Source organism: Juglans regia, chromosome 12 (genome assembly GCF_001411555.2).
Source record: "Juglans regia cultivar Chandler chromosome 12, Walnut 2.0, whole genome shotgun sequence".
NCBI lineage: Eukaryota > Viridiplantae > Streptophyta > Magnoliopsida > Fagales > Juglandaceae > Juglans > Juglans regia.
The window spans coordinates 19,001,469-19,027,929 of NC_049912.1; the positions used below are offsets into that span (position 1 = coordinate 19,001,469).

The 26,461-nt window shown below is 36.9% G+C and overlaps 3 protein-coding genes and 1 non-coding gene across 5 annotated transcripts; 1 reads left to right on the forward strand and 3 right to left on the reverse strand.

Moving 5' to 3' along the window:
• Positions 1–1,923: 1,923 nt before the first annotated feature.
• On the reverse strand, positions 1,924–26,058 carry LOC108994718 (stress-response A/B barrel domain-containing protein HS1-like). The gene is made up of 3 exons (XM_018970043.2): positions 25,912–26,058; positions 5,671–5,822; positions 1,924–2,307 (listed from the first exon to the last, which is right to left on the reverse strand). Exons 2-3 carry the CDS (start codon positions 5,808–5,810, stop codon positions 2,118–2,120), a joined length of 330 nt encoding a protein of 109 aa, XP_018825588.1. The 5' UTR covers positions 5,811–5,822; positions 25,912–26,058; the 3' UTR covers positions 1,924–2,117.
• Positions 7,426–11,017, forward strand: LOC108994785 (30S ribosomal protein S1, chloroplastic). The gene is made up of 7 exons (XM_018970132.2): positions 7,426–7,790; positions 8,402–8,677; positions 9,018–9,098; positions 9,524–9,805; positions 9,890–10,000; positions 10,263–10,349; positions 10,577–11,017. Exons 1-7 carry the CDS (start codon positions 7,488–7,490, stop codon positions 10,679–10,681), a joined length of 1,245 nt encoding a protein of 414 aa, XP_018825677.1. The 5' UTR covers positions 7,426–7,487; the 3' UTR covers positions 10,682–11,017.
• On the reverse strand, positions 11,950–25,927 carry LOC109018891 (nuclear export mediator factor Nemf). Of its 2 annotated transcripts, XM_019001082.2 has the most exons (14): positions 25,807–25,927; positions 25,497–25,609; positions 25,108–25,204; positions 24,847–24,971; positions 21,297–21,831; positions 20,972–21,157; positions 20,011–20,304; positions 18,806–18,958; positions 17,618–17,772; positions 17,322–17,427; positions 16,283–17,221; positions 15,646–15,727; positions 12,677–13,036; positions 11,950–12,311 (listed from the first exon to the last, which is right to left on the reverse strand). In XM_019001082.2, the coding sequence occupies exons 1-14, from the start codon at positions 25,909–25,911 to the stop codon at positions 12,118–12,120; spliced, it is 3,444 nt and encodes a 1,147-aa protein (XP_018856627.2). In that variant the 5' UTR covers positions 25,912–25,927; the 3' UTR covers positions 11,950–12,117. The 2 variants fall into 2 exon arrangements, with proteins under 2 accessions (XP_018856627.2, XP_018856628.2); XM_019001083.2 differs by lacking the exons at positions 25,497–25,609; positions 25,807–25,927 and having other exon boundaries at positions 25,118–25,180.
• Positions 15,443–15,570, reverse strand: LOC118344078. The gene has a single exon (XR_004797845.1). It is a non-coding gene; the product is annotated as a U6atac minor spliceosomal RNA (small nuclear RNA).
• Positions 26,059–26,461: the final 403 nt, after the last annotated feature.

Sequence of the window (26,461 nt, forward strand, 5' to 3'; positions counted from 1 at the left end):
AACCATGGACCCATATTACAATAGATTTCATAGAAGGCTTTCCAAATTCTAAGGGATTTAACAGCCTATGGGTGGTTGTTGATCCCCTCACTAAATACAGCCATATAACACCATTGAAACACCCCTATACTGGTAAGGATTTAGCAAATCTATTTCTCAAGCACATATTTAAACTGCATGGTCTATCTCAGTCTATAGTCTCGGACAGGGATAGATCTTTCACCAATAAATTCTGACAATAACTGTTTAGCTTATGAGGGGTTCAAATGGCACTATGCACAACATATCATTCTCAAACTGACAAGCAATAAGAGGCTGTAAACAAGGTCTTGGAAAATTTCCTGAGATGTTTTTCAAGAGAGAGACCTAGGGGTATTGTGGATACCCCTTGTGGAGTGGTGGTACAATTCCACTCCTCACATGTCTACAAAGATGTCATCATTCGAAGCCCTATATGGCTATCCCCCTCCCAGGTGGTTAAAGTATATACCTAGCAATACTTGAGTTGCTGCTATGGAAGATCACCTCAAAACCCGAGACTAGATCTCACATCTGCTACAACACAACCTGCAACGAGCACAAGACAGAATGAAAAGATATGTGGATTTAAGAAGGAAGGATCAGGAGTTTTCTGAAGGAGACTGAGTCTATTTGAGATTCTAGCCTTACAAGCAGACCACCGTGGCCCTCCGCCGTAGCAACAAGTTGGCCCCTCGATTTCTTGGGCCTTTTTAGATTTTACAGAGTGTGGGAAAAGTGGCTTACGGTTTGCATCTACAGGGATCTTCCAAAATCTACCCAACGTTTCACTTTTCTTAGCTCAAAAAGAAGTTGGGATCCTCCTCTACAGCCGTTCCAGAGCTGCCTCCTATGGATGACAACAATGTCATTAAACTGGAGCCTGAAGAGATATTAGCTTGCCGAATGGTTAAATTTGGAAATAAGGCCAATATTGAGCTTCTTGTACGTTGGCAAGGGCAAGATTCAGACGAAGCAATGCGGGAAACTTATGTGCTACACTCAAGGAAGGATTCCCCCACCTTGCGAGCAAGATGTTTTGAAGGAGGGGGGAGTTGTAATAGATGATGCTCAGATCTAGGATTGGTTCTCATTTTGCACAGAAGGGAAATCGAGAGGATGGAGGACATTCTGTCAGTGTACTTGGGAGGACTTCACTTCAACTGAAATGTTTATTTGGGTATGGACTACGATGAGGATGGGTTTTGGAGAAGGCTTCACGAGCTGGATTATTAGAATATGAAGGCTTCTTTCTATTAGGCTTCCTGCGAGTTGGCCTGTTTTGTAAGTAACTATGTATGTTATTTTTTGCATGTATGGACTGGTTCTAGTCTTGTTTCTGTCGGCCATGTTTCTGTTGGCCCATGGCCTTAGGTCAGTTTGTCTGTAGTGTTCCTTCAGTGAGTCTGACATCTTATAATGCTGGTAACGTTTCCTGGAGGATTCATTCTGAATGCCCACAATTATCTTGTCTTATTCATTTTCTGTCTCTTATTTTCTGTAGGTACTCTCTCTCGAAGAGAGCAAGAAACCCTAAGAATTCCCTTAGGTGTGTTAAAAATAACAAGACTTTTGATATATCATGTCAGATTAAGTAGTAAAGGACTTTTGTTATAGTAGCCTCGCAATAAAGAGTTGACAATTTATGCGATCAGCGTCACATCACTTTTGTAATAACTATAGTTTCAATTTGCATTTTTATTTTTAAGAAAATTTAAATTATTTTATTTATTATCATTTTTATCATCTACCACTCGATATCTCTTAGCGTAACATCGAATGATTGGCATACAATTATAACATAACAAAAAACTTCCGATCGTTTAAAATTGATGATCAATAGCATTATTATTATTTTAATTTTAATTTATGACACATAAAATATTTAATAAATAACTCACCAAATATTTCAAAACTAATAGTATTTAATAAATAAGTCCTTAAAACATGCAGACTGTCTCAAAGATTTAGATTATATTTGGTACAATCAGTCTATAATATTCACCTTACAACACATGCATGCATGCAAGAGTCAATCACCATCAGTTCCATCGAAAGGCAGGCATAGCAGGATCTAAGCTGCATTGCCGTTTCATCAATCAAATACGAACAGTAGTGGGTTTGTAGTCAATCGCAAGGACTTTTTCCGACTTCGTAATGAACAGATTTGCAAATTCAACATGAGCAGGATGAGTTACATACTCTGCAAGACCTTCTGTACTCTCAAAGGTTGATTCAAAGACATGAGTGAAACCCTGATGCAGGTTTTCAATGCTTATATCATTGCCCCTGTTAGATTAGAAGAGAAAGGTCAAATAAGAGATGAATTTATTTACAAAGTTAGGAGGGCAATAGAACATCACTATAATTTTGAGAAGACTCGATAAGAAGACATTTTTTTTTATCAACAGGTCCGATTCCAGGAGAAATTCTCCACAGCAACTTTGATGGGCATCAGCATTTTGCTTACATAATTCCACAAGATAAAAAACTTAGGTTACTCCCTGCGGCAGAACCAACAATTTCTTTGAGGGGGAGCCCACTTTTTTATCGTGTGACACATTTATGTAAAATAAATAGAAATTAAAGAAATCATAAAAACCTTATTATATATAAAATTAAATCTCGATAATTTGCTAAATATATGTAGAAATAAAATTCTAAAAGTACAATATGGTATATGTTTCATATTTCTATCGATAATGTTTTATAGAATAATATTCATCCATTATTATTTGTGTAACGAAATATTTAGAATTTAATTTCTTCATAAAAACCATCGAGTGATCTTTTAGAATGACATCTTTCATTCTAGCATGTAAGCTAGTATATTAAGTTTTATGTAAAATCTAGATATTTTCATGTCACATTAAACATAGAATGTTATAATTGAGATCTTAAATAATTTTTTTTCTTGCTTAATGCAGTCTAGAGGATAAAACCTCTCAACTATTTTTCATATAGATTATTAGCCTTAAATGATTTTTCTTGAATTAATTTCAATTCGGACTCCATACATTTAAGAAACCTATTATTATATAACAAAAGACTTTGGGATCCATATTAATAAATTTATTATTTCTCTTATTAATTTTAATTTAATTTCGGTGAAGTCACATCCTTGAAAATAGATATTATATAGAAATTATACAAAATTTTGGAACTATAAGAAAAAAAAAATTAGAGAGAGACATTTCTAAGTATATTGAAATTTTAGAAAACTTTAAAGAGCATATGGGGATTATAATTTTTTTTTTTTTGGGGGGGGGGCATTTTTTATATTTATAGAATTATATTGAATAAAATCTTGAGGCTATTTTGAATTTTCAATAAATTTGGGGGACCAAAACTAAAAATGGGTCCACCACTGGTTACTCCCAAGATATCTAATAGGTAATATGCATTGTGTGCGCTTGCCCGCCGAGTTAAAAATTAGAAAAATTCTATTCCTAAGCCTCATACATCACACACTATCTTTTTTATGATTTCTTTAATTTTATTCTCTTACCAAATGTGTGGTATATAGATTATGAGTAGAATAATTCAATTATTTTAAGAATAATAAAACTAAAAAAAACTTTAAAAAAATTTTAAAAAAATAAAAAAATTTTGGTGTGTGGTGTATGGGCTTATGAATAGCAATGCTCTAAAAATTATCCAAGCCAAGGCAGTTAAAAGCTCAAAAACCATTAACATGCATTTGCACCCCATAATGGACACCTTCGTTTGTTTACACAGATGAGATGAAAGTTGAATAAAATATTGTTAAAATATAATTTTTATTTAGGGATTTGAAAAATTTAAATTGTTTATTGTATTTTATGTAGGAGTTTAGAAAAGTTGTAATGATTAGATGAGATGAGATGGTTTGTGTAACCAAACGAGATATAACTGACTTAGCTTGGACATGTTACTCAGGTTATTTGAAGTTGAAGTTGAAGTTGATCAACCAGCTCCCATCATTAGTCAACAGAATGCAGTACTGAAAATAAAGGTGTATAATACCTAGGGGTGTAAACCGGTCGGTCCGGACCGGAGAAATCGACCGGACCGACCGGTTCGGTCAGGACCGGACCGGACCGACCAAATGCATGGTCGGTTTCGGTCCAATAAATAAGAAAGTTTCGGTCTTCGGTCTGGTCTCGGGGTAGAGATTTCTCGGACCAGACCGACCGAATAAAAAATAAAAAAAATAAAATATTATATATATTATTTATATAATAATTATAAAATTAACAATATAAAATTTTAAATATGTTATTAATAATTGTTAATATTCTATAAATTAACAATATTTTATATATATCTTAATCTAACCTATCACTATTAATAATATAAAATTTTAAATATGTTATTAACACTTGTTAATATTCTATGAATTAACTAATATATAATATCAATTAATTAATTATATAGTAATTATATAAATTAATAATGTAATTTTCATTTAATTTATTATCATTGACCATATAAAATATTTTTTTATTGAGTTTGTTACCTAATCCATATTAATAAGCCACTTAATTTAATTTAGTATTTTAAATAAATTTTTTTTATTAATTGATTTAAAAAAAAAAATGCCGGACCAAATGGACCGACCGGACCGATAACTACCGGTCCGGTCTGGTCCCTATGGGGTGTTCGGTCCGGTCCATTGATGGACCGAATCACCGAACCGGACCGGACCGACCGGTTTACACCCCTTATTAATACCTATAAGCCCCCACTCAGATCAAATATATATATATATATATATATATATATATGTGGCCAATGGCCCCAGCATGCAATCCTATAAAATGGATAAGATAGTCACTTTCTTTCCCAGCTACTCCATTCTACTTTGACTGGTAGTTTTTCCATTCAGTACTACATCTGGATTAGGTAAGCAAATACATGTGACTAATGACATTTACTCAAAGATGCCAAAAATCCTATTTGTTTATGGATTTTGAAACCTAATCCTCACAAACCAACAAAGATCTTCGACCTTCCTCCAAAACTGTCATCAACCTAGCATGTGGCAATGCGACTGACACTGAAATGTACTAATTTTACTTATCTAACTAAGGAACGGACCTCATTGTAATGTGATGAAAGGTAATGATGCAATTGGAGGCCCTTACTGAGCTCAATAAAAAACTTGAACTCATATTCATTACAGCACAGAGGGTGCCATGGAGCAGTTTGAGACTTCAAAAAGGCACCACCCTACCAGACCCATCTCGAAGAACAAAAAGAAGTCAGGATTTAGAGGATCTTCGAGATATCATTGGTAAGCTCTAATATTTTTCCCAAATCAAATTAAGATCCTGAAGGGGTCGAGGAAATCATTGGCTCCATAGAGGGGTATCTACTCTTTGAGGAAGCAAACACACTCTGCACCTCATTCTTAAAGGAGAGTGAAGGGGCCCCAATTACACAGCAAATATGATAATCGCGTACAATCTCTTGTTCAATTCCCTTACAACCTTCACTTAGGAAAGGGTCAAAGAAAAAATTAAAAAGAAACATGGAATTCAGTTCCCAAAACAATAAACAATAAACAAAAACCTTTACCTTTTTCCGTCCCTGTTGGATGCGTCAACTTAAGGACCCAATGCTACACCACTACTACATCCGACAGAAAATGGAGAAAGGGAGTTTAATTACCAGTGGAAGGACTTCATGGGTTCGACGAGATTGACGAGGTTGGCGTAGCCTTTAATGAGTTGATCAATCTCCTCCTGTGCCGTTCCGTCTTTGAACCTTACTAACACTATATGCTTCACCAATCCCTTCGCTTCCTCCATCTCTCTCTCTCTCTCTCTCCAGACTCTCGTCCTTTTCGGTTTGAAAAATGCTACATCGCACGACAATTATAAAACACGAATGCTAGAAATGTCCAATTTAACCTCTTTAAAACAAAACCTTATCTGCTCCTTTTCATTTGAGATCTGGTCTGTAGCCTTCCTACCAATTTCACATCAAATCTACGCAATTAAAAACCTTCAAGTCAACTTTAAAATTCGAGAATGTACATAAAAATAATTTCTTTAATAAAAAAATACTACATTTACATAGAGTAATCTAAATACACATACAAATAAAGATAAAATAGATGCTATTAATTTAGTTAAAAATCACTAAATACACATACAAATGGAGATAAAATGTATAGAGAGTAATATCAGATTATCCAAAAATTTACAGATCATTTACACACGTATTTTACTCAAAAAAATATGTTTATAAATTCCTTCTCTTACACACATATTACACATACCAGGGAGAGAGGTGATTACCTTCTCTTGGACGCGTGAAATGCTGCGGAGCGAAGGATGAGTGATTCGTCAGTGCAGAGAAAAATATTTCCTTATTTTCGATATTTCTGGACAGAAGGATGAGAGACTATACATACAAGGGAGAAAATGTAAAAAGTAAAATGAAGCTTTGATTTGACTTTTTGTTATTTTGTTATATTTTTTATTTTATTTTTCTTTATTTATCTACATCAACAAATTCGTGCGTTTCGTGTAAAAAAATGGGCTTTCCTATAGCAGCTCTCAAAATTACCATTATTCCCTGCATCAACTACTATTTATTTTTACGCTTTATATTTATAATTTTTTTATAAAATATAAGAATATTTTTTATAAGATATAAAATATAAAATAGTAAATAATGATTGATGAGAAGAATTTTTCTTTCAATCACAGTAGATTAGGTGCAATTGTTTGGTTACTACTTCTTATCACTCTTTTGTTACTCTCTTTATTTTTTTTAATTTTTTATTATAATTATTTTTTACTTAATATTTAAAGAAGTGATTATTAATAAAATTTTATATTTTTTTTAATTTTTTCTTAATGATTAAGGATGTTAAAAAGTATTTAAAAAAATTTTCAAAAAAATAAAAATTTCAAAAACACTATAAAAGAATAAAGAGATGATAGAAAATAGTACACTTATCATTATCCTTATTTGATATGCTTAGTTGGTGCAATTGTGGGAATGTGATTAATTGTTGAAATCAATTTTTAAATTAATTTTTCATGAAATTTATTATTCTTTTAATTTTTTTAAATTAAATTTATTTATCTATTTTATACATTCAAATTTATATCTCAACTTATTTATATTTAAATACATTTCAACAATATACAAAATATTACTATTTAGAATAATTATTCTTATCAATTATTATTTATTATTTCGCACTCTTACATTTATGAAAAACACTTTATACTCTATAAAAATAAAAAAAAATAAAAAATAAAAAATTATAAAGTATGAAGTGTGCATATAAATATTGGCTGTTGTTTAGTAAACGTTACTATTTATGAGCACGCAGCCTGAGATGTCCTATGTCGAACTGTAAAACATAACGTTTGCCCATCAAAGTGACCAAAATTTCAAACAATAACAATAATAACTAATAAGAATCTCCATCTTATCTCACCCATCAAACACTCGGACACTAGAGAGCCATGGCGTCTTTGGCTCAGCAATTCACAGGGCTGAAATGTCCACCACTCTCTTCCTCGCAGCTCTCAAAGCCCTTCTTCTCTCCTAAACAAATCCATCAGAAGCTCACTTCGGTATCTCCCATTGTCTCAGCAGCAGTGGCAATCTCAAACGCTCAGACCAAAGAAAGGGTCAAGCTCAAAGAACTCTTCGAGGAGGCCTACGAGCGGTGTCGCACTGCCCCAACGGAAGGCGTTTCATTCACTCTTGAGGACTTCCAAACGGCTCTCGACAAGTACGACTACAATTCTGAGCTTGGGACCAAGGTTGGTTGGCCACTCTTTTGCGTCCCAGAGTTTAGATGTGCTCTCTCGAATTGTGAGTTGGAGTTGGGTTTGGGGTGAGAATTCGTTTATGGGCATGAGCTAGATTGAGGGATTATTAATTCACTTGCCGTGAAATTTGTGTTCTTAAAGTAGGCATGTGCAGGGTGGTGGTTTCGTATGAGTTTTCAAAATGGGTGTGAACTAACTTGAGGCGCTTAATGTGAATTTCTGAGCACTTTGATATTGGGTGTGTGTGATTAAACTCACATTGATGAGTTGATTTACGAGTTTGAGTGACTGCAAAAGAGTGCACAGGAGAAAGGATGATTTTTTTTGTGACGTGTTTGGGTGACTGCAAAAATCATTTAAGAAAGAGAACAAGGATTTTTCATATTTGATTCCAGTTTTCTATATCTTCATTGGGTTTCTGTATGCAGGGTTCTGCTTTTCCTGAATGAAAAATGATAAACACACAAGTAAAGAAAGGAAGCAATAGCCTATTACTTTTGTATTGTTGCATTCGGTTCTTTTCATGCCTAAATGCATATGAACGAAGTCATAGACACACGAGGAAGAAAAGTTTGATGAGTTCTATGCATATTTTCTTTCAGGTCAAGGGAACTGTATTCAGCATTGATAAGAATGGCGCACTAGTTGACATTACTGCAAAGTCGTCAGCATACTTGCCTGTTCAAGAGGCATGCATTTACAAAATAAAAAATGTGGAAGAAGTAGGCATAATCCCTGGTTTGAAAGAGGAGTTTGTAATTATCGGGGAAAATGATGCTGATGATAGCTTGATCCTCAGCTTAAGAACAATCCAGTATGGACTTGCATGGGAAAGATGTAGACAGCTTCAAGCTGAGGATGTAGTCCTCAAGGGTAAGGTGGGTGCCTGCACACCGAAATTTTGCTTCTCTTCTGGTTTCTTCTCTTGTCTGGAATGTTGGCATGTGATCCTTTTCCACTATTATATTTAGGCAATAAGTGAGATGCTAAGCAACTTGAGTAGGATTCCCTAGGGTATGTTGCAGGTCAAATGCTTTGTTGGACCTTCAACCGATATTCGGTCTAGGAAGTTCTTGCCATAAATCCTTTCTTTATTTGCTTACTCGAGTCTTTCATGAATTCGATTATTCTTGCATTATTGGAAGTATGTGCTGTTCACATAACTGTTCTCTATTCTTCTCTCTTTTTTTTTAATTTATTCCTGGATTTTATATGCAGGTTGTCGGTGCAAATAAAGGTGGAATTGTGGCTATGGTGGAAGCCCTTAGAGGGTTTGTTCCTTTTTCCCAGATATCATCGGTTAGTTCTTAAACATGGTTTGTACATTCCCACGCCTCAATTTAGTTGATTTGTACCTTATGGTAATTACATGAAAATAGGTGAAAAGAATTTAAAGCAGCAGTCGAAGTCAGGATGAACTGGCTGCAGTATTGACTACACTTAAGCATGTATCAAAAGATGATAAAAGTAAAAACTATATTGCCTCATAATAAAGCATGCATGATACTTGTTTAATATCATGTTGAGAAGTTTTTGCCACACTAATGTTAGACTAATCAAGTATTGTACCTGCCATCATTATGTGATTGTATCTTGTTATGTATGATTCTGAGCACGAGATATTCTGACAAGCTGTCAGAATTTCTTTCTCTACTGAGCTTCATAGTTGATATCCAATTATTTGAAATCCAAAATTTTCGCACTTGCTTGTGCATATGTATCAGAAATCCCCTGCAGAAGAGCTTCTTGGTAAGGAGCTTCCACTGAAGTTTGTGGAGGTTGATGAGGAACAGTCAAGGCTTGTCCTCAGTAACCGCAAAGCCATGGCCGATAGCCAAGCACAACTAGGAATTGGATCGGTTGTCATTGGAACTGTGCAGAGCCTAAAGCCATATGGTGCCTTCATTGACATTGGTGGAATCAATGGCCTTCTTCATGTTAGTCAGATCAGTCATGATCGCGTCTCTGATATTGCAACAGTACTTCAACCTGGTGATACTCTCAAGGTATGTCCTTAATATGAGTTCTTGGCAGATAATTGATGCTACTCTGTAGAGATGAACATTTTTAAACTAAGTCTCATGGTGTAGGTTATGATACTGAGCCATGATCGTGAGAGAGGCCGTGTGAGTCTTTCCACCAAGAAGTTAGAACCTACTCCTGGAGATATGATTCGCAATCCAAAGCTTGTTTTTGAGAAGGTATATTCTGAACATTGATTCTAAGCCTTATTAGTAGTTGCGTTTTTTTATTATCATATTGTATATTCTAGTGATGGAGATTAATCCTTTCTTTTGATTATGTTCCCACCATTATGGTGGATAGAGGAGGCTCCAAAATGAAGTTTTTCTTTTTTTTAGCTTATATTCCCCTTTTCTCTGATACATGAAATAGTTCTATGTTGATTCCAAGCATTTTGGAATTAGAGAGGAATTTATATCTACGTTAATGCTTTTCTGGCAGGCGGAGGAAATGGCTCAGACCTTCAGGCAGAGGATAGCTCAAGCAGAAGCTATGGCTCGTGCAGATATGCTTAGGTTCCAGCCTGAGGTACTTGTTTAGTTATTATCTCCTTATAGATTTGAACTTAGTCCAAAAAAGTAAAGGAATTAGGAGATGTGCATGGAAGACCAATATATGATTGACATCAATTTGAGAGCATTGTGTGCTGAAGGTCAGGGGTTCAAGGGCTGGGAGAGATTATCAGTGTATTTTTTAATGAGATTTTATCTATCAATTTTTCTGAGCCTAATTTTGCAAGTACTCTCCATCTGCAGAGTGGATTGACTCTCAGCTCCGATGGAATCTTGGGTCCTCTCACTTCAGACTTACCGGCAGAAGGTCTAGATCTGAGTGATATTCCTCCAGCTATAGAATCATGATTGAGACTTGCATAGCGTTTCTCCCTTTCTGCAAAATCATACTCAAATATTTACTTCTGCATCCAAACAGATGATTGCTTGATATTGTTTTGCGATTACTGCTATTTATTTCAGAACAAACACCCTGGTATGACTTAACTGGGCATTAGATAAGCAGCCTAGTGTGCAAAAGTTCTCCAAGGCAAGTAGCAGGATATTCACCAGGAAACACTGTTAAGCCCCTAGCCATTCTCAGTCTCTGTATCTAGAAAAAGTGTCATGAAATCGCCAATAACAAGCCTACATTTGGAGCAGTACTTTTTCAGGAGTCGAATGATCATCCGTACTTTTTTTAAATTTGGTTATCGATCTACTTATTTAAATTTTACCAGCCTCCCTCGAACGTGTTATTTAATGTGTAGACAATGAATTGCCAATAATCCCCAAGTGCGATGTCACAGAAGTGCGTGAACTTAGTAGTGATTGCAGGCTTATAATTTTTTGGCAAGAGCCCAGAATAGAGAACATTATGTTGGGTTGGAGGACCTGAGTAAAGAACCAACCTAGATCTACCACCTGAAATATTGACTTCTTGTTCTCTCTCTCTCTCTCTCTCTCTCTCTCTCTCTAAAGAGTCTCTCTGCAAAGCCCCTCTGAAAACAGGGAGGAGTTTCAATACCTACCAACCCTCCTCTCCGCTCGCCCCCATCTCCCCGTAGGGTAGAAAAATCACCTCATTCCGGTCATCGTGCAAGCTTCGTGATTCTTGTGCGCCGCCTCATCTTTGTGTCTCTTACCACGTACCACATCTAACTAACCCACACTTCAAATAGATACACTCGGTCACCCTCCAGACATAGCCGTGCACGACTGTGAGAAAACTTTGCCCATCTAATCCACGCATTATAGCCATCTTCCCACTTTCCCCTAGAAGCTGAAATTGATGAACCCTCATGTCAATGACAGAAAAAACCGGAGTTCACCAATTTCCCAGCTGTAGTCTACACCAATCCGTCTCTTCCTAGTGTGATGCCCTACAACAGCAGTCAGCCAAAACACAGTAAGTTCATAACTTTCTAGACTTCTAAAATACTAAAACCACCTTTGCAGCTACCATTATATTGGTATTTGATCAGCCACGAAAGCCCAAGACCAAAACCTTTATTAGGCTCCATTATTCTTTTGTTTTTCTCTCTGTATGCACCGCTACAGCATTTGTAAGGAGATTTTGTTGAGCCCCCACCTTTTGTACCTTCGACATTATTCACAATATATTCTCTCCAAAAAAATAAAACAAAACAAAGAAATGATTGGCACTTATACGCTACTCAAACTAACCAGATCTCAACACATGCTGTATAAGATTTCAATTTCTTTTAGGTTAGTATCAGCTAGTATCACAACATGCTAGCTAGTATCACAACATATTAGCTAGTTTTCAGTAAGTTGTAATCTGGCTAGCTTCCTCCGCTGCCGCTCTTCTTGCCCTTCTTTTGCTTCTGTTTCAACTGAGTCAGTCCTGCAGCCGTTATCTTCACATTGCCAATAATTGCGGCAACTAGCTCGGGATCTGTACATGCTTTCATTAATTCCTTCTCTCTACTAGTTGCTTCTGGCATGTGGCTAAACAAATTCATGGCGGTTTTTGCGGCTGCAAAAGTGAAAAAAGATAAATGGATAATTAATGAATTGGCTATTTTGAAGTTGGGGACTAATGTTCCTAAGGTTAGCCCGCTAAAACTGTGATACTGTTCCATACATCCAAAGTGAGATTGAAGAAAATAAAAACTTGAAAGGGATGCAAATTGTCCCAACAATGAAGGCAGAAACATGCCAGCACACATTGCATGAAATGAAGACAGCAATTTTGACCAAGTGAAGATCAGAAGGGAAAAAAAAAATTGAAAGGGAGGTGTTTTTTTTTTTTTTTTTTGGCAGGGGGGGTGGACACAGAAGTTTAACACAAGCAAGCTTAATAAGAAGTGTAGATATTAGGAAAATGGAAATTTTGGATACCTTTCCCTTTCTTTGCAGTGCCGGGAATTATCTTGACACGGTACTTATATGATTGGAGTGCATTATAAGGACCACAGACAGGCACAGCATATAAGAGAACATCAGTTGGCAGTGGATTCCCAGTCAAGTAATCCACATCATTTAATTTCCCTTTCTCTTCTTCACCAATCTCATGAACGTCATCTTCTTCCATGGCCACCTTGTCCATCTCAGAAGTATTACCCAAAACCATATGGGGATCACCATCAACACTACCATTTGCATGACTATACAAAGATTCATCTGGATGCTCTCGACAGTCCCGAGACAGGTGACCTGCCTTCTTACACTTGTAACATATTTTTGCAGCATCATCAGAACCTGCCAGAATAAAAGAATTGTTATGAATTAACCACTTTAGATGATCATGAACATCAATACAAATAACCAATGTCGCTACCTTTTATTTTTTGGTAAGTAATAATTTTTTTTTTTATTGAAACGAATGTATAGGCAAAGCCCATATACACAGGAAGTACACAAAAGAAAACACCTAAATACATTCTTGAAAACGGAAAGTGACATCAGAAAATCATGAACGGAAAGACCATTGTTCCCTAAAACTGAAAACCAAGATAGCAAGGAATGAACAAAAAAATTCCAGATTTGTTCTAAAGAACGCTCTTTATCATTAAAAGACCGCTCATTCCTTTCCATCCAAATACACCACACAAGACACAAGGGGATCATCTTCCAACCCGCGCCCACTTGAGAACAGCCATGAATCCCATTCCAGCAAGCAAGTAGTTCGAACACTCTCGACAGCATCACCCAATCCAAGCCAATTTTGCAAAAAACACCATTCCACAAAGCCCTTGCCACCTCACAATGCAAAAGGAGGTGATCCACTGTTTCCCCATTCTTTTTGCACATGCAGCACCACTCCATAACAATAATACCTTGCTTCCTTAAATTGCCCAACATCAAGATTTTCCCAAGGGAAGCTGTCCAAATGAAAAATTCCACCTTAGATGGCACGTGACCTCTAAATACTCTTCCAAGGAAAGGAAGGACTGTCCTGAAAAGACAATAGCTTATAATACGAACGAACAGTGAATTTTTTACTCCCCTTCGAAGTCCACAACATCCTATCCATGGCATTACCATTAATCCTCAGTGAGTATAAAAAAGCTAAAAAAAAATTGAAACTTCATCAATCTCCCAATCTTGAACTGCTCAAGTTAAACAAATATCCCACTGAATCACACCATTAGAGCAAGAAAACAGATCTGAAACAGCAGCAAACTTATCTGAAGCCAATCTAAAATAACTGGAAACATATTGTTGAGAGCCCGCTCACCACACCAAATGTCAAACCAAAAACGAATCCTCCATCCCTCGCCATGATGCCAACAGCAAAGTTCACGACTAACAAAACTCTCCCAACCCTTTCTAATGAACTTCCAAAGCCCCACACCATAAGGCCCCCCGAACGGCGTTAGGACACCAACCTCCCCATGCACAACCATATTCCGATCTATGATCTCCCTCCAAAGCGACTCCCCTTCCAATTGATATTTCCATAGCCACTTTCCCAATAACACCTTATTGAAGGCCATCAAATTACGAACACCTAGCCCTCTAACCGAAATGGGAGTACAAATTTTATTCCAACTAACGAGATGGAACTTAGTAGCTTCGCCCATACCATCCCATAGAAAAGCATGAAACAGCTTCTCAATCCGGTTTGCCACTCCTGTGGGCAGTGGAAACAGTGATAGAAAATAAGTAGAGAGATTAGAGAGAGTACTCTTCAAAAGAGTGAGTCAACACCCTTTAGATAATAAAGACGCTTCCAAACAACCAACCTTCTCTCATAGGAAGTGAGACAATCTTACAACGCAACAATCTTGCCAAACTATTGATGTTGCGCATCTCCCCCACCGTAACCAAATCGGACTTGCCCAAATTCACCTTAAGTCCCGAAACAGCTTCAACGCATAATTGTACAGCCCTTAAGGCTTGAATATGGCCACAATCCGCATCACAAAAAATGATGGTGTCATATGCAAAAAGAAGATGCGAAAGAGTAATAGATCCGTTAGTTTCATTACCAATTGAAAAGCCAAATAGATATCCCCCCCTTACAGCAGCCTCTACCATCCAACCCAGCGCCTCCATAACAATGACAAAAAAGAAGGGAGATAAAGGATTCCCCTGTCTCAATCCGCGCGAATTATGGAAAAAACCAGCAGCATTGCCATTAACCAAAACCGAGAATCGGGGAGTTGAAACATAGTGCTTAATCCATGAACACCACCTTGCCCCAAAGCCGCATCTCTCAAGCATATAGAATAAGAAATCCCAATTCACATGATCAAAAGCCTTTTCCATATCCAGCTTACAAAGGACACCGGGGGGGCTTCCCTCAGCTGACTATCAAGGCATTCATTAGCAATAAGCACCGAATCAAGGATTTGTCTACTCCGAACAAATGCATTTTGGGACTTAGAGATGATTTGTTCTATCACCTTATTCATTCGATTAGCAAGAACCTTCGATATTATCTTGTAAACACCACTCACAAGACTAATAGGTCGAAAATCCTTTAGTTCGGATGCCCCAGGTTTCTTAGGGATTAAAGCAATGAAGGTGGCATTAAGAGATTTTTCAAACTTTTTAAAAGAGAAAAACTCCTGAAAAACCCGCATCACATCTTCTTTCACAATCCCCAACAAACTTGAAAGAAGGCCATTGAAAAACCATCCAGTCTAGAAGCTTTATCTTAAAAAATTGGGGTATAAGATCCACCATAGGTGAGGAGCCTTAACCGTATGTATGGTAACAGGTAAGATCAAAGGCTGTTCTCATCCCTGCCAGGGGAGATGCCAAGTGTCTCTCCTTTCTACAAACACATGTTACTACTTTTATATATGACAACTCAATTATCCACACCTACTACGGATTCACAAAAAACTTGGAGAACATACCATTGCCAGGTTTCTTCTCTTTGGCTGCAGCTGCATTTCCATTTTGTGTCTCTCCATCAGTCTTGTTTGTTTTTCCAGCAGACTGAAAATTCACAAATATTCAGTTTTAAATTTATTAGTTGATTAACTAGAAAATGACCATGGAACAACGAAGAGATACTGGACATGTTTCCATACAGAATTCGTCAAAAGAAATATCTGCATTGAATCCTACACTTAAGAAATGACAACTACACCTGAGTGAGTGTACAATGAACTCTAATCGGTAATATAGTTAGGGATTTACAGCCTATCCTAAAAAACATTTTATAAAAATTAATTACAGTGCATTGTCAGTATGTCATCTGTATCTTAAAATTAGATTTTACATTTCCAAAAACAAAGAATTACTGCAGGGTAAAAGAACCACATAAAACTAGCCTTGCTTAACGAGTGGGGTTATATACAGATATTTACAAGCACATGGACACACATGCACCTATATAAACTATGCCCACAGATAAGATTGTCATGGATGGAGAGACATCAGCACCAAAAAACAGGAAAGAAGAACAAATCAATATAAGAAGGTAGAAGAAATATATGTATCTCTCCTGATGACTGGCATAGAAAGAAAAGTGCAAATACTTATACTCACAGCCAGTAAAGCCATACGAATGTTCCTTTCTTCCTCATCTTGATCGGCATACTTCTCCTTCATCTTCTTCAGTTTACCCCTCTGTCCACGGCTGAGTTTTCCACCACCTGGCACTGTAGTTTGAGATTTTTTCTCTTGATAACCAACAGAAGTATCACTTTCTTGTGGTTTTTCAGTTTCATTATCAACATCTGTGTCTACACCCACACTTTTCTGGCCTTTCTTGAGTTTTCTCCTCTCAGCCTTCGAGATATAAGGTTTATCTTTAACTATAGCTTTTTTCTCTTCAAGATTATTTTTCTCAAAAGGATCAATATGAGAAGCTTCAAGCCCATAACTTCTACCAGATACACTGGCAGATCCTAGCCCAAGAGCTCGATCAATGAGATCCTCAAGTTGTGGGGTGACTGAAGCAACACCATTCCCAGCAATACCAGATACATTTTCGTTATCATCAAAGGTAGGCCCCTCCTCAACTGAAAATTCATGAAAATCAATATCTTCCGTACTAGTGGTAGCCAAACCACTATGAGCAGGTTCTAGCTCTGATTCTTCGAATACTGACTTATGCAGATCTGTAGATAAATCTGGAATGCTTTCCAGTTCCACACTAAGTTTTTCATCCATGACTTCAGTCTGCGACTCTGTATCAGATTTTTCTTTGAGAAGCTGACTATCTTCTACATCATTTATGCTTTCATCTTCACCTCTTACCCTCCTTTCATTTAAATGTGATCCCAAGGAGCTCTCATCCAAGCGAAATAACAATCCAAATCCCATAATAAGAGGGTGTGGAGGAAGGAAGTTTTTCTTCCCACGAATCATAAAACTCCCAACTGTAAGATATTCTCCAGTAGGAGCAGTTTTACTAACCTGGTGAGGATGAACCCACCAAGCACTTGTGACAATCTTTGAGTCCCATGCCTGACTATGGCAAACCTACATCAAAAAGTACAAGACAGTTTGTAATCATATTTTTATCTAGCGTAGTTATTCACACAACCAAAATGACCAATATATTGAAAGGTTACTGACTTACTGTGAAACATCCTGCTTGGTTTAAAGTCAGAGGAGGTACTGGTTGTTCAGGCCGGTGATTTTTAATCACAGTACTAGAAGCACCATGCAGATCTCCATGGACATACCTGTTACAGAATCAAAATCAACATCAGAATAGACAAACTTTAAATTCTCATGAACCCTAGCTACAGCATACTTATTATATCTGAAGTCATTGAAGATATTACTAGTTTTCCCAGAAAAGGAAAGAAGATAAATATCACCCAGTTGGGAGTTAGCACATATTATAAAAACATGCTCTAAGCATTTACTTACAGATCTCCTTTTGACATATAACGCTTGACTATCATCTCATTCTGTTGAGCATCACGCCCACTGATAACTAAATAATTCTCACTGCTGATAAACCAATTAAACTTTTCAAACCAGTGAACTTTGCGCATATGTGAAATTGTGGCAATGGTTTTTTCCTGCATTATTATTTGTAGGAAGAAGACGATCAGCATACAACAACGCATCCATATTGATAACAACAATTAAAAAACAAAAATTGGGTACAAATTGACAATTATCTGCAGGTCAGACTATTTTTCCCTTGATACAAACAATGTTGACCATGTATTAGACATGACACCTACATCAGTGCCTATACTCCAATTGTAACATTGACTAGCCCTTTTAGAGTATAGACCCAAACATGGCTTGAGATTTCCTAGGGTCGTTACATCAATGTGTGTGATCTAATACATTATTGATAATTTTTTTTTGTTATAAGTACATTATTGATCTTATTAACTGAGTTTATCATTTTTAGCCAGATAATAGCCATAGTTTTTGATAAGTCAGATCATATTGTAATCAGGTGCAAAAGACATTTGAGATCCAGGCCTACATTCTCTCATTACACAATGATCATCAAAGCTGCATCCAAAGTAACAAGTTTCACATTGATGTTGAAACTGATGGGCTTTGCATAAATCATCAGTGTGATAAATAAAGCCTATCGAAAGCTCAAATAAGGCGCTGATAGAGATTTACTGAACCCCAAAACTACCAGCCACCCCAATCTAATTCATGGTAGCCAAACTTGTGAGGAAATGTATAAGCCAATCGATCAAGCAAATATGCTCGGTTGGCTAGCAAAGGAAATCTGGTACATGAGGACTATTACGGATTACATCCATTATAACCAGCAAACAGTCACCCCACATATCCTGGCAAGATACCCATGGTTGAAAACCACCAACACATTACTAGTCAAGTTATTTATGGTAAGCTAGCCATCTGGTCTTTATGATATGTCTTGACATTAAATATTGCTGACTTTAGAAAGGTGAAATGCATGTCCAAAACAACATTGCCAGATAGCACGACCATTAAGTAATTATATAGTTTAGTTCACATATTTTTTTTTTAAAGTAGTTTAGTTTAGTTCACATATGAAATTAGAGTATCAGCAGTTCAGCACATCACATGTAAAGTATCAGTGAATGATGAAACTACCTGTGAAAGCTGTAGACGAGTCTTTCTCTCAGCAGCTTTAAAAGCCTTTTCATGTGCTGTAACGGTCTTTTCCTGTTTGTTCTCCTGTTTTTTCTTCATTTCATACCACCGCCGAGCATTGGCATGTGCTGAAAGAGCTAAATCAACTTCAACCTAAAAAATTATATTATAATAACCGAAAGTACAAGTTTAGACATGTTTTATCATATTGATTGGGAGTTCAAGATAATGCCAAAGAAAACGATAAGCTTCATAAGAGATGGTAAACATGGAGGTAAAAGATGGCTACGATGCCAATGATAACAGCAATAATTATAGAACATTTCATAAGTGACGCTACTCAAATCTTATTCGTCATTCAGCTGGTATGACAATAAACACCTTATCAACTTTTCCACGCTCATCCTACACTTTGTGCATAGACTAATCTGAGACCAACAGTCCAAACCATCCTATTCCTTAAAACTGAAGTCCTCCACCTCAACTCATCAGGGGAAGCTTCCTCCTTCCAATTGGTTCAAAGTTAACATAGATGAAGCATTTGATTCTTTGAGAAAGATTGATGCTATCTCAGATGTGGTTAGAGATCATAATGGGAATGTGGTGACAAGCAAGTTATCTAAAATCATGGCAAAGTTTTTCTACCATACTCTTCACACGCTAGTCAAGCCATCCTTTATGAAGAAAATTGAAATGGTAATAAATCCTATTCTTGTGCTCATTGTTCATGGGAAATCTCAAGTTTTGAAAGCCACCATCTTGAAGTGAGTTGATGACTGCCTTATAGGTCATGACATTAAGAATATCTCTCACAATATCTTGTCCATCAAGTTTGAGAAGATTAATAGGCTGGCTAATGGAGTAGCTTTTCAAGTTGCTGTTGTGTCAAAGAGATGCTATTGCCTAAAAATGTCTCTCAAAGGACTTCCCGGCTTCCAAATTCGCTTGAATGTCTCTCTTTTGTTACTTTGTTCTTCAACCACAACAAAAATTATTGATAAAGACAGAAATATAGCACACAAACTGTGTACATTCATATCCGTGCATATGAACATAGATGCGGCTACAGAAGTCAATGATAGAAGTGCATAAAATTTCAGAATAAGCTGTGAATTGTTTCCTTCTTCTTCTTCTTTTTGTTTTTTTTTTAATTATCTCAAGCAGATGCTAAAGTAAAGAATACCAAATCATAATTCATGTAACACCTTATCCACTGGGAATGTCTTCTCATCGTCATCCATTTCATCAAGATTGTTGCTCAACAGCAACGTCATGCAATTTCTTTCAAGATAGAGCTTGTCAATGAGTCCAGCCACAGGATTTCCAGATTTCTTCTCCTCCTTCACCATACGAGCTAGGTCTTCCCAACTCATGCCCTTCGCAAGAGCCACCCGCACAGCTAAGATAGCAGCATCCACATCTTCCAAGTTGTATTCTATCAACTCCGCCATTCTAACAGAACGATCAACTTCACTCCTCAATGTATGCACACGATTTTCCTACAGTGTAGGATATAGCAATGTTAAAAGGAGGAAAGGAAGGTTGAAAAAAAAAATCTTATCCTCATTAATGTAAATCAAAAATTTAAAACAAAAAAATTTCTTATCCTCGTTAATGTATATCGAAAATTTAAGAATCATAAAAATGTGGGAAAAATCCTGATCGAAGAGATCATTGATATCTGACTATTACAATATTGTTTTTTCCAATGAAGACATTATAGTGTAAGGAAATGAAGGAATCTACAGTTTGTTCACATGCAAACCCAAAACGTCAAAGCCAATTGGTTGAATAGATACATGCATGGCTAAGTTCTCACTTGTCTCACTTCCATCATCATTGGCAAAAAGCTAATCAAAATTTTCATGACTACATAGCAACCACCTTACTGCAATCTATATTTTATTTTCTCATCAAATCCTGCGATGCTGAGAAAAGAACTGATCTTTTAACCCTTTTTTTTTTTTTTGGCACCGGGTTGTCCGAGAACAGCGTCTTGACTAATCCCAATGGGGGAACAACATTAGGGATTTCAGTCCCAAGCCCCCTCCCCCAAAAGAAAAAAACACAGAGCAAGAGAGAATTCAGTTGATTGTCAAGTCAAATCATCTCATTGAGGTGTATTTAATCAGTCTTTACACTTCAGAATAGGGAAAAGAAGCAAACCTGATCCAAACGTATTTTATTTAGTTTCTGGACAGCAGAGCTCTCTTTTGCCTTTTGCTGTTGTTCTGACCTCTGACTCTCAATTTTGCTGTAGAACTCATCCAAAGCTGCATCAAATGTTTCAAACTTTACGTACTCCCTCATCTTGAGCTGGTTCAGCAGCATGGGGCAGAATTCATCATAGATCTGCAAAGGATGCCAAAAAAAGAAATTGTAAAATATTCAACCATGATGCTTAGATATGACTGGCACTTTCTTACCGTCAAACACAAGCAAAAAGAAAAGCTATAGTAATATAGAGGGTGTAAAGGAAAATGATAATGACCTGGCCAGTACTTCCTGGTTCAGAAAACGTACAGTCCTTTCCCAAATTCTGTTTCTGAATCAAAATGAATCCTTCAGGAACTCTATCTCCTGAAATAATATCCTCCAGCCAGTCCTCAAATTTCTTAACAGCTTGGACCAAAACCTGAACTGTGTCATCATCCCATTTGTTATCTTTAGGAACTTTTGTACTAGGAACTAGACCAGCATCTAGTATAATATGCTCAGCAAGTGCAGGTCCATAGCCAAGTCCCTCCCCAAGAACAGTTTTCAACGTGGCCTGTTTGGCACGAGATACATCAACATTTTTATTTGACTCAAATGACTTCCCACCTTTACGGCTACCATGCTTTTCTTTTGTGGCTGCTGAGACATTTGTTCCAGTTCCATTATTCTCAACAGGTTCATTGGTATCAGGTTCCTTGGAAAAAGTAAGGGCTCCTTGCAACTTTGCAGCAGTAGTTCGCTCAAAAACTCGACAAATTTCAGTAGGATAACGATGACGTGACATAATTGCAACCCCTTTATCATCATCCCTGTTGTTGAGGAGTTCTTATTATTTCTATTAAACAAGAAGCATAACAGGAGCTACCAAAGATTATCCTGGCCGCGTTTTAAGGAAAGAAATAGTAACATCCAACAATAACACAATGAATGAAGCAAAAAAGCCTAGCAACAGGCTCCTATAAAAACACCAGCATAATTAAGGTATCTCAGCAACCCCTAGGCAGTTGAGACACCCAAGAAAAAAGCATGACCAAGCAATGTCTAGTAAACAAAGACAATTCTTCTGATATCTTTGTAAAATTTTCAAAATAAGCAAACTAAATAGATGCAAGTCATCCAGAATATGAAGTAGATTTGCAAGCAGATGGCTAGTAGCAGTTATCAAAGGTCTAGCTCTTAAACTCGGTACAGGAAAAAGGGAGAAAATAATACATATGACCTTTGAGCTAATGAATTTTACTCTCTCTTTCTTTCGAGTGATAAATTATGGTAACAAAAGAATTGAACAAAGATTGCTAAAAATCCAGCTTTGTTTATGTTTAAACACTTGCCGATCAGCACATCAGATTTCAAAAGTCTATATCACACAATGTAGATGAGCGATGTATGTTGGAATTTATGAGGTAAGACATGCATCTAGTGAAAACAGGATACTTTTTCTCATTGTTAAGTTATACATGCACTAACTGTTGGGTTTGCTCCTTTGGAGTCCCACACCGGTGGGAGAGAATTAAGGAGCAGGCCTCAAGGCCTATAAATAGGGTGTTTGGCTTCTTAGTTAATTACACCAAGTCATAAGCTTAATTAGTAACTTGTGACTATAGTAAAATTCCTCTATTAGCCATTTCTTGTAAAAGGGAAAGAGGTGAGAGTTAAAATTTTGCTAGTGGGGAAGCTTTGTGGGTGTCATTTGGGGTGAGGAAAAAAATTGTGTGATTGTAATAATTTTTCACAGTGTATTTTCTTCTTTGGGTCTGGTGGTTTTTCTCCTGTTTTGGGAGTTTCCACGTAAATTCTTGTGTTGTTATTATTTCTCTATTTTTTTTATATTCCTGCAAAAGGTGGATCCTGTGGGGTGAATTTGGGAGGTCCTAATTCCTAACAAGTGGTATCAGAGCCACTAGGTTCTCTTTTTGGTGAGTGGAGTTTTGGTGTGGTAGTGTGGATACGTATAGTCTAAGGAGGTTCTGTCTAGGAGATTGGTATTTAAGTGGTCCAGTGTGACCCTCCAATCTTTCCTGAGAACCTTGAAGTTCTATCTAGAAAAGAATAATCTTTCCTGAGAACTTATTTAGTGAGTACTATTCATTTCTACGGTAAAATTCATCAAGACAATATCAGGAAGTAAAGCTTCAAATCCTATCAGATATGAGGTGGAGAAATTTGATGGGAGAATCAATTTTGACTTGTGGCAAGTTCAAGTCAAGAATGTTTTAATTTAATCAGGATTACACAAGACGTTGAATGGCAGACCAACCCCTGAAATCAGCAATGATATTAGCGTGATTGATGTAACAAAGAGCAGATCTGTAATGAGCGATGAAGATTGGGAGGATCTGAATTTGAGAGCAATAAGTGCGATACGTCTGTGCCTGGCCAAGAATGTTCTTGCAAATATACATGGAATATCTACAGCAAAGGAATTCTGGAAAACGCTCGAAGAGTTGTATCAGACGAAAGGCGTCTTGAATCAGGTGTACCTGAAGGAGCAGTTTCATACACTGCGGATGAATGAAGGTACGACTATTTCAGATCATCTAAGTGTTCTCAATGGCATTGTCTCTAAGCTAGAATATATTGGAGTTAAAATTGATGATGAGGATCAAGCCTTGAGGCTCATCTGGTCTCTTCCATCTTCCTATGAACATATGAAGCCTATTTTAATACATATGAATGAGAAAATAATTTTTTCAGAGGTTACCAGTAAACACTTTTTTGAAGAAAGAAGACTAGTTGGTAGAAGAAATGGTTCACCTAATAACTTTGCATTGGTAGTAGCTGGTAATGGGAAGAAGAAGAACTCCATGAAGATGAAAGTAGTCTGCTAAGGGTGTGGACAATCTGGGCACGTCAAGAAAATTTGTCCAAAAGTAGGAGCAGGTTCGGCAAGTGGCTCCAAGTCAATAAATGGAGATACTGGTAATGAAACTAATGTTGTGTCTCTCTCCATGGAAGACAATGTCTTTTAAAGGGACATGTACATCCTCATGGCATGCCGCTAATTTCCAAAGTTGCCATGATAGAGGATGTGTTAATGTTAGCGGATTCACAAGCTTGCACACAGGCATTGGTTTGACATTAATGCAGGGTGTGTGGTGGAAATTCATGTCGATAGCTGATGAACTTCCAGGAAAGCTAAACGTGGAAGTTGTACCATAATTTTTCAACAAGATTATTTTCGACATGGGCCGAAATTGAAATGTTTAGAATTGATTTATTCTGAGTGGATAAGATTTTATGGTGGAGCATAATAGCGGAAGCTATGAAGATCTTTATTGCGGTTGAGCGTGGCTGTGGGATCAACCAAAGTTGCAAGGTGGAGATTATTGAGTTTATTCCTTTGGAGTCCCACACCAGTGGGAGAGAATTGAGGAGCAGGCCTTAAAGCCTATAAATAGGGTGTTTGACCTCTTAGTTAATTACACCAAATCATAAGCTTAATTAGTAACTTGTGACTCTAGTAAAATTCCTCTATTAGCCTTTTCTTATAAAAGGGAAAGAGGTGAGAGTTAAAGGTTTGCTAGTGGGGAAGCTTTGTGGGTATCATTTGGGGTGAAGAGAAAAATTATGTGATTGTATTAATTTTTCACATAGTGTATTTTCTGCTTTGGGTCTGGTGGTTTTTCTATTGTTTTGAAAGTTTTCACGTAAATTCTTGTGTTGTTATTATTTCTCTATTTTTTTTTATATTCCTGCAAAAGGTGGATCCTAGGGAGTGAATTTAGGAGGTCCAAATTCCTAACACCAACTGGTCTTGAACCTATGACTTCAGTTTTCGGGGAAAGAGTCATGCCCACAAATAGAATGCATATTGAATCACCAACCTGTGGGAACGGAGAAGCGTCAAGACCATAAAATCAGAATCTGTGAGGAGAATGTTCCCTTGTGCATACAGCTCCAATATAACATAGTGTGCACTGGCCCCCAGTCCAAATTGAAAAAGAATAATCTGTAACGAGGTTAAAAAAAGATAAAACACCATTAAGCTAACCAAAACCAAAGAACAAGAAAAGACGTAATTAATTAATTAATTAAACGTCCAAGCACTTCTAAAGCGTGAATGAATATCCCAAAATTGTCTATACCCGATCATACCCAAGCTGCCGTACATCCTCAAGCCTCCTGGTGCGTATATGCTTCCTTAATTTGAGAGTAAACCCTGAAGGGGTATTACTTTTGTCCCTATTGACGGTGAAGAACAAAGCTTAGTGGAGCTAGAAATTAAGCATTTATACTTTTATTCATTTGTTTTATCTTCCAGTTTAGCGAAATAAAGCATACAAGCAGAAGCATTTATAAACATTTTAAATAATTTCACTGAACTCCCTGGTGCCAATCAAATAATAATAATTTCACTGAGCCCACTAACTATCTAGAAAAAGAAATAAATATATAAACTCTTTGCATTTCTCGGCAGCCAAACGCATGTGGTAACAATTAGGGGAAGCGTGCAATGTTATCAATGAAGTCTCACCGAACATATGCAGTAGTGTGCAATCTGGCACCACTTTCCACCAACAACAGAACCTTCTCGCTCTCCCCGGACTCCGTGACCCCACTACTATTCATCAGCTTGAATACATATGTCTGCGAAAAGTTCACACACACCATAACCAATTCATGACTCAACAATCCATTTTATATCGTCCTTGTAAGAAAATTCAATTGATTCCAAAAAATACTTGAATTAAACGTTCAAAAAGAAGTCAATGTTTTAGCATAAATATTTGTATTACGCACGAATCTATTTGGAATTAGGGTTTGGGAAAAGAGAAGGAACAGACCTTGGGAGAGAGATCATAGACATTGGAACAACGCATGCCAATTAGCCTACGCAAGCACTTGACCTCCGCCGCCACATCGGCCGTGTTCATGCGCACCTTCACCATCTCTCTCTCTCTCTCTCTCTCTGGTATTGAGGTTTTGTTTGTGGATTGCGAGCTTTGATGAAAAACAATCAGAGCGGTTAACGAGTTTCAGTCCGCGAGGATGGAGACAAAGACGAGATTCGAGGCTTCGAGCTCAACTCTAACCTTCTTCCCTGTTTAAAAGAATGTGTTATCTGGGATGATGATTAAAAGAATTTAATAAATTTAAATAAAATAAAATAAATAAATAAAATAAACTGTGTAACGTGTAAGTAGGGATGTAATCGGTCCGATTCGGTTCGATTTTGGATAAAATCTAGGACCGAACAGGTATGTACCGGTTTTATATTTTTCAAAACCGATTACGCACCGGTTACCTTCCTAAACCGGTACTTCCGGTTTTACCGGTTTCCGGTCCGGTCCGGTCCGGTTTTCCAGTTTTTTTAAAATGTAAATTTCACAATTTGTCATTAAAAATTTGTTTATAAAAAGAAATTGATTTAAAAAAAATTATTTTATACTTTTATTAATACATTAGACAATATAATAGTATTAATATTAGACTATTAAT

Bases quoted from the DNA above. Each gene is read 5' to 3' on its own strand.
- LOC108994718 (XM_018970043.2), bottom strand. From the start codon at position 5,810: ATGGAGGAAGCGAAGGGATTGGTGAAGCATATAGTGTTAGTAAGGTTC. The intron at 2,308-5,670 runs GTAATTAAACTC...CTAATCTAACAG, and splicing joins CCCATGAAGTCCTTCCACTG to GGGCAATGATATAAGCATTG.
- LOC108994785 (XM_018970132.2), top strand. From the start codon at position 7,488: ATGGCGTCTTTGGCTCAGCAATTCACAGGGCTGAAATGTCCACCACTC. The intron at 9,099-9,523 runs GTTAGTTCTTAA...CATATGTATCAG, and splicing joins CTTTTTCCCAGATATCATCG to AAATCCCCTGCAGAAGAGCT. The intron at 9,806-9,889 runs GTATGTCCTTAA...CTCATGGTGTAG, and splicing joins AACCTGGTGATACTCTCAAG to GTTATGATACTGAGCCATGA.
- LOC109018891 (XM_019001082.2), bottom strand. From the start codon at position 25,911: ATGGTGAAGGTGCGCATGAACACGGCCGATGTGGCGGCGGAGGTCAAG. The intron at 21,158-21,296 runs GTCATTATCATT...CATCCTTTGCAG, and splicing joins AACCAGGAAGTACTGGCCAG to ATCTATGATGAATTCTGCCC. The intron at 12,312-12,676 runs GTATCCAAAATT...TCACTTTTGCAG, and splicing joins CACTGCAAAGAAAGGGAAAG to CCGCAAAAACCGCCATGAAT.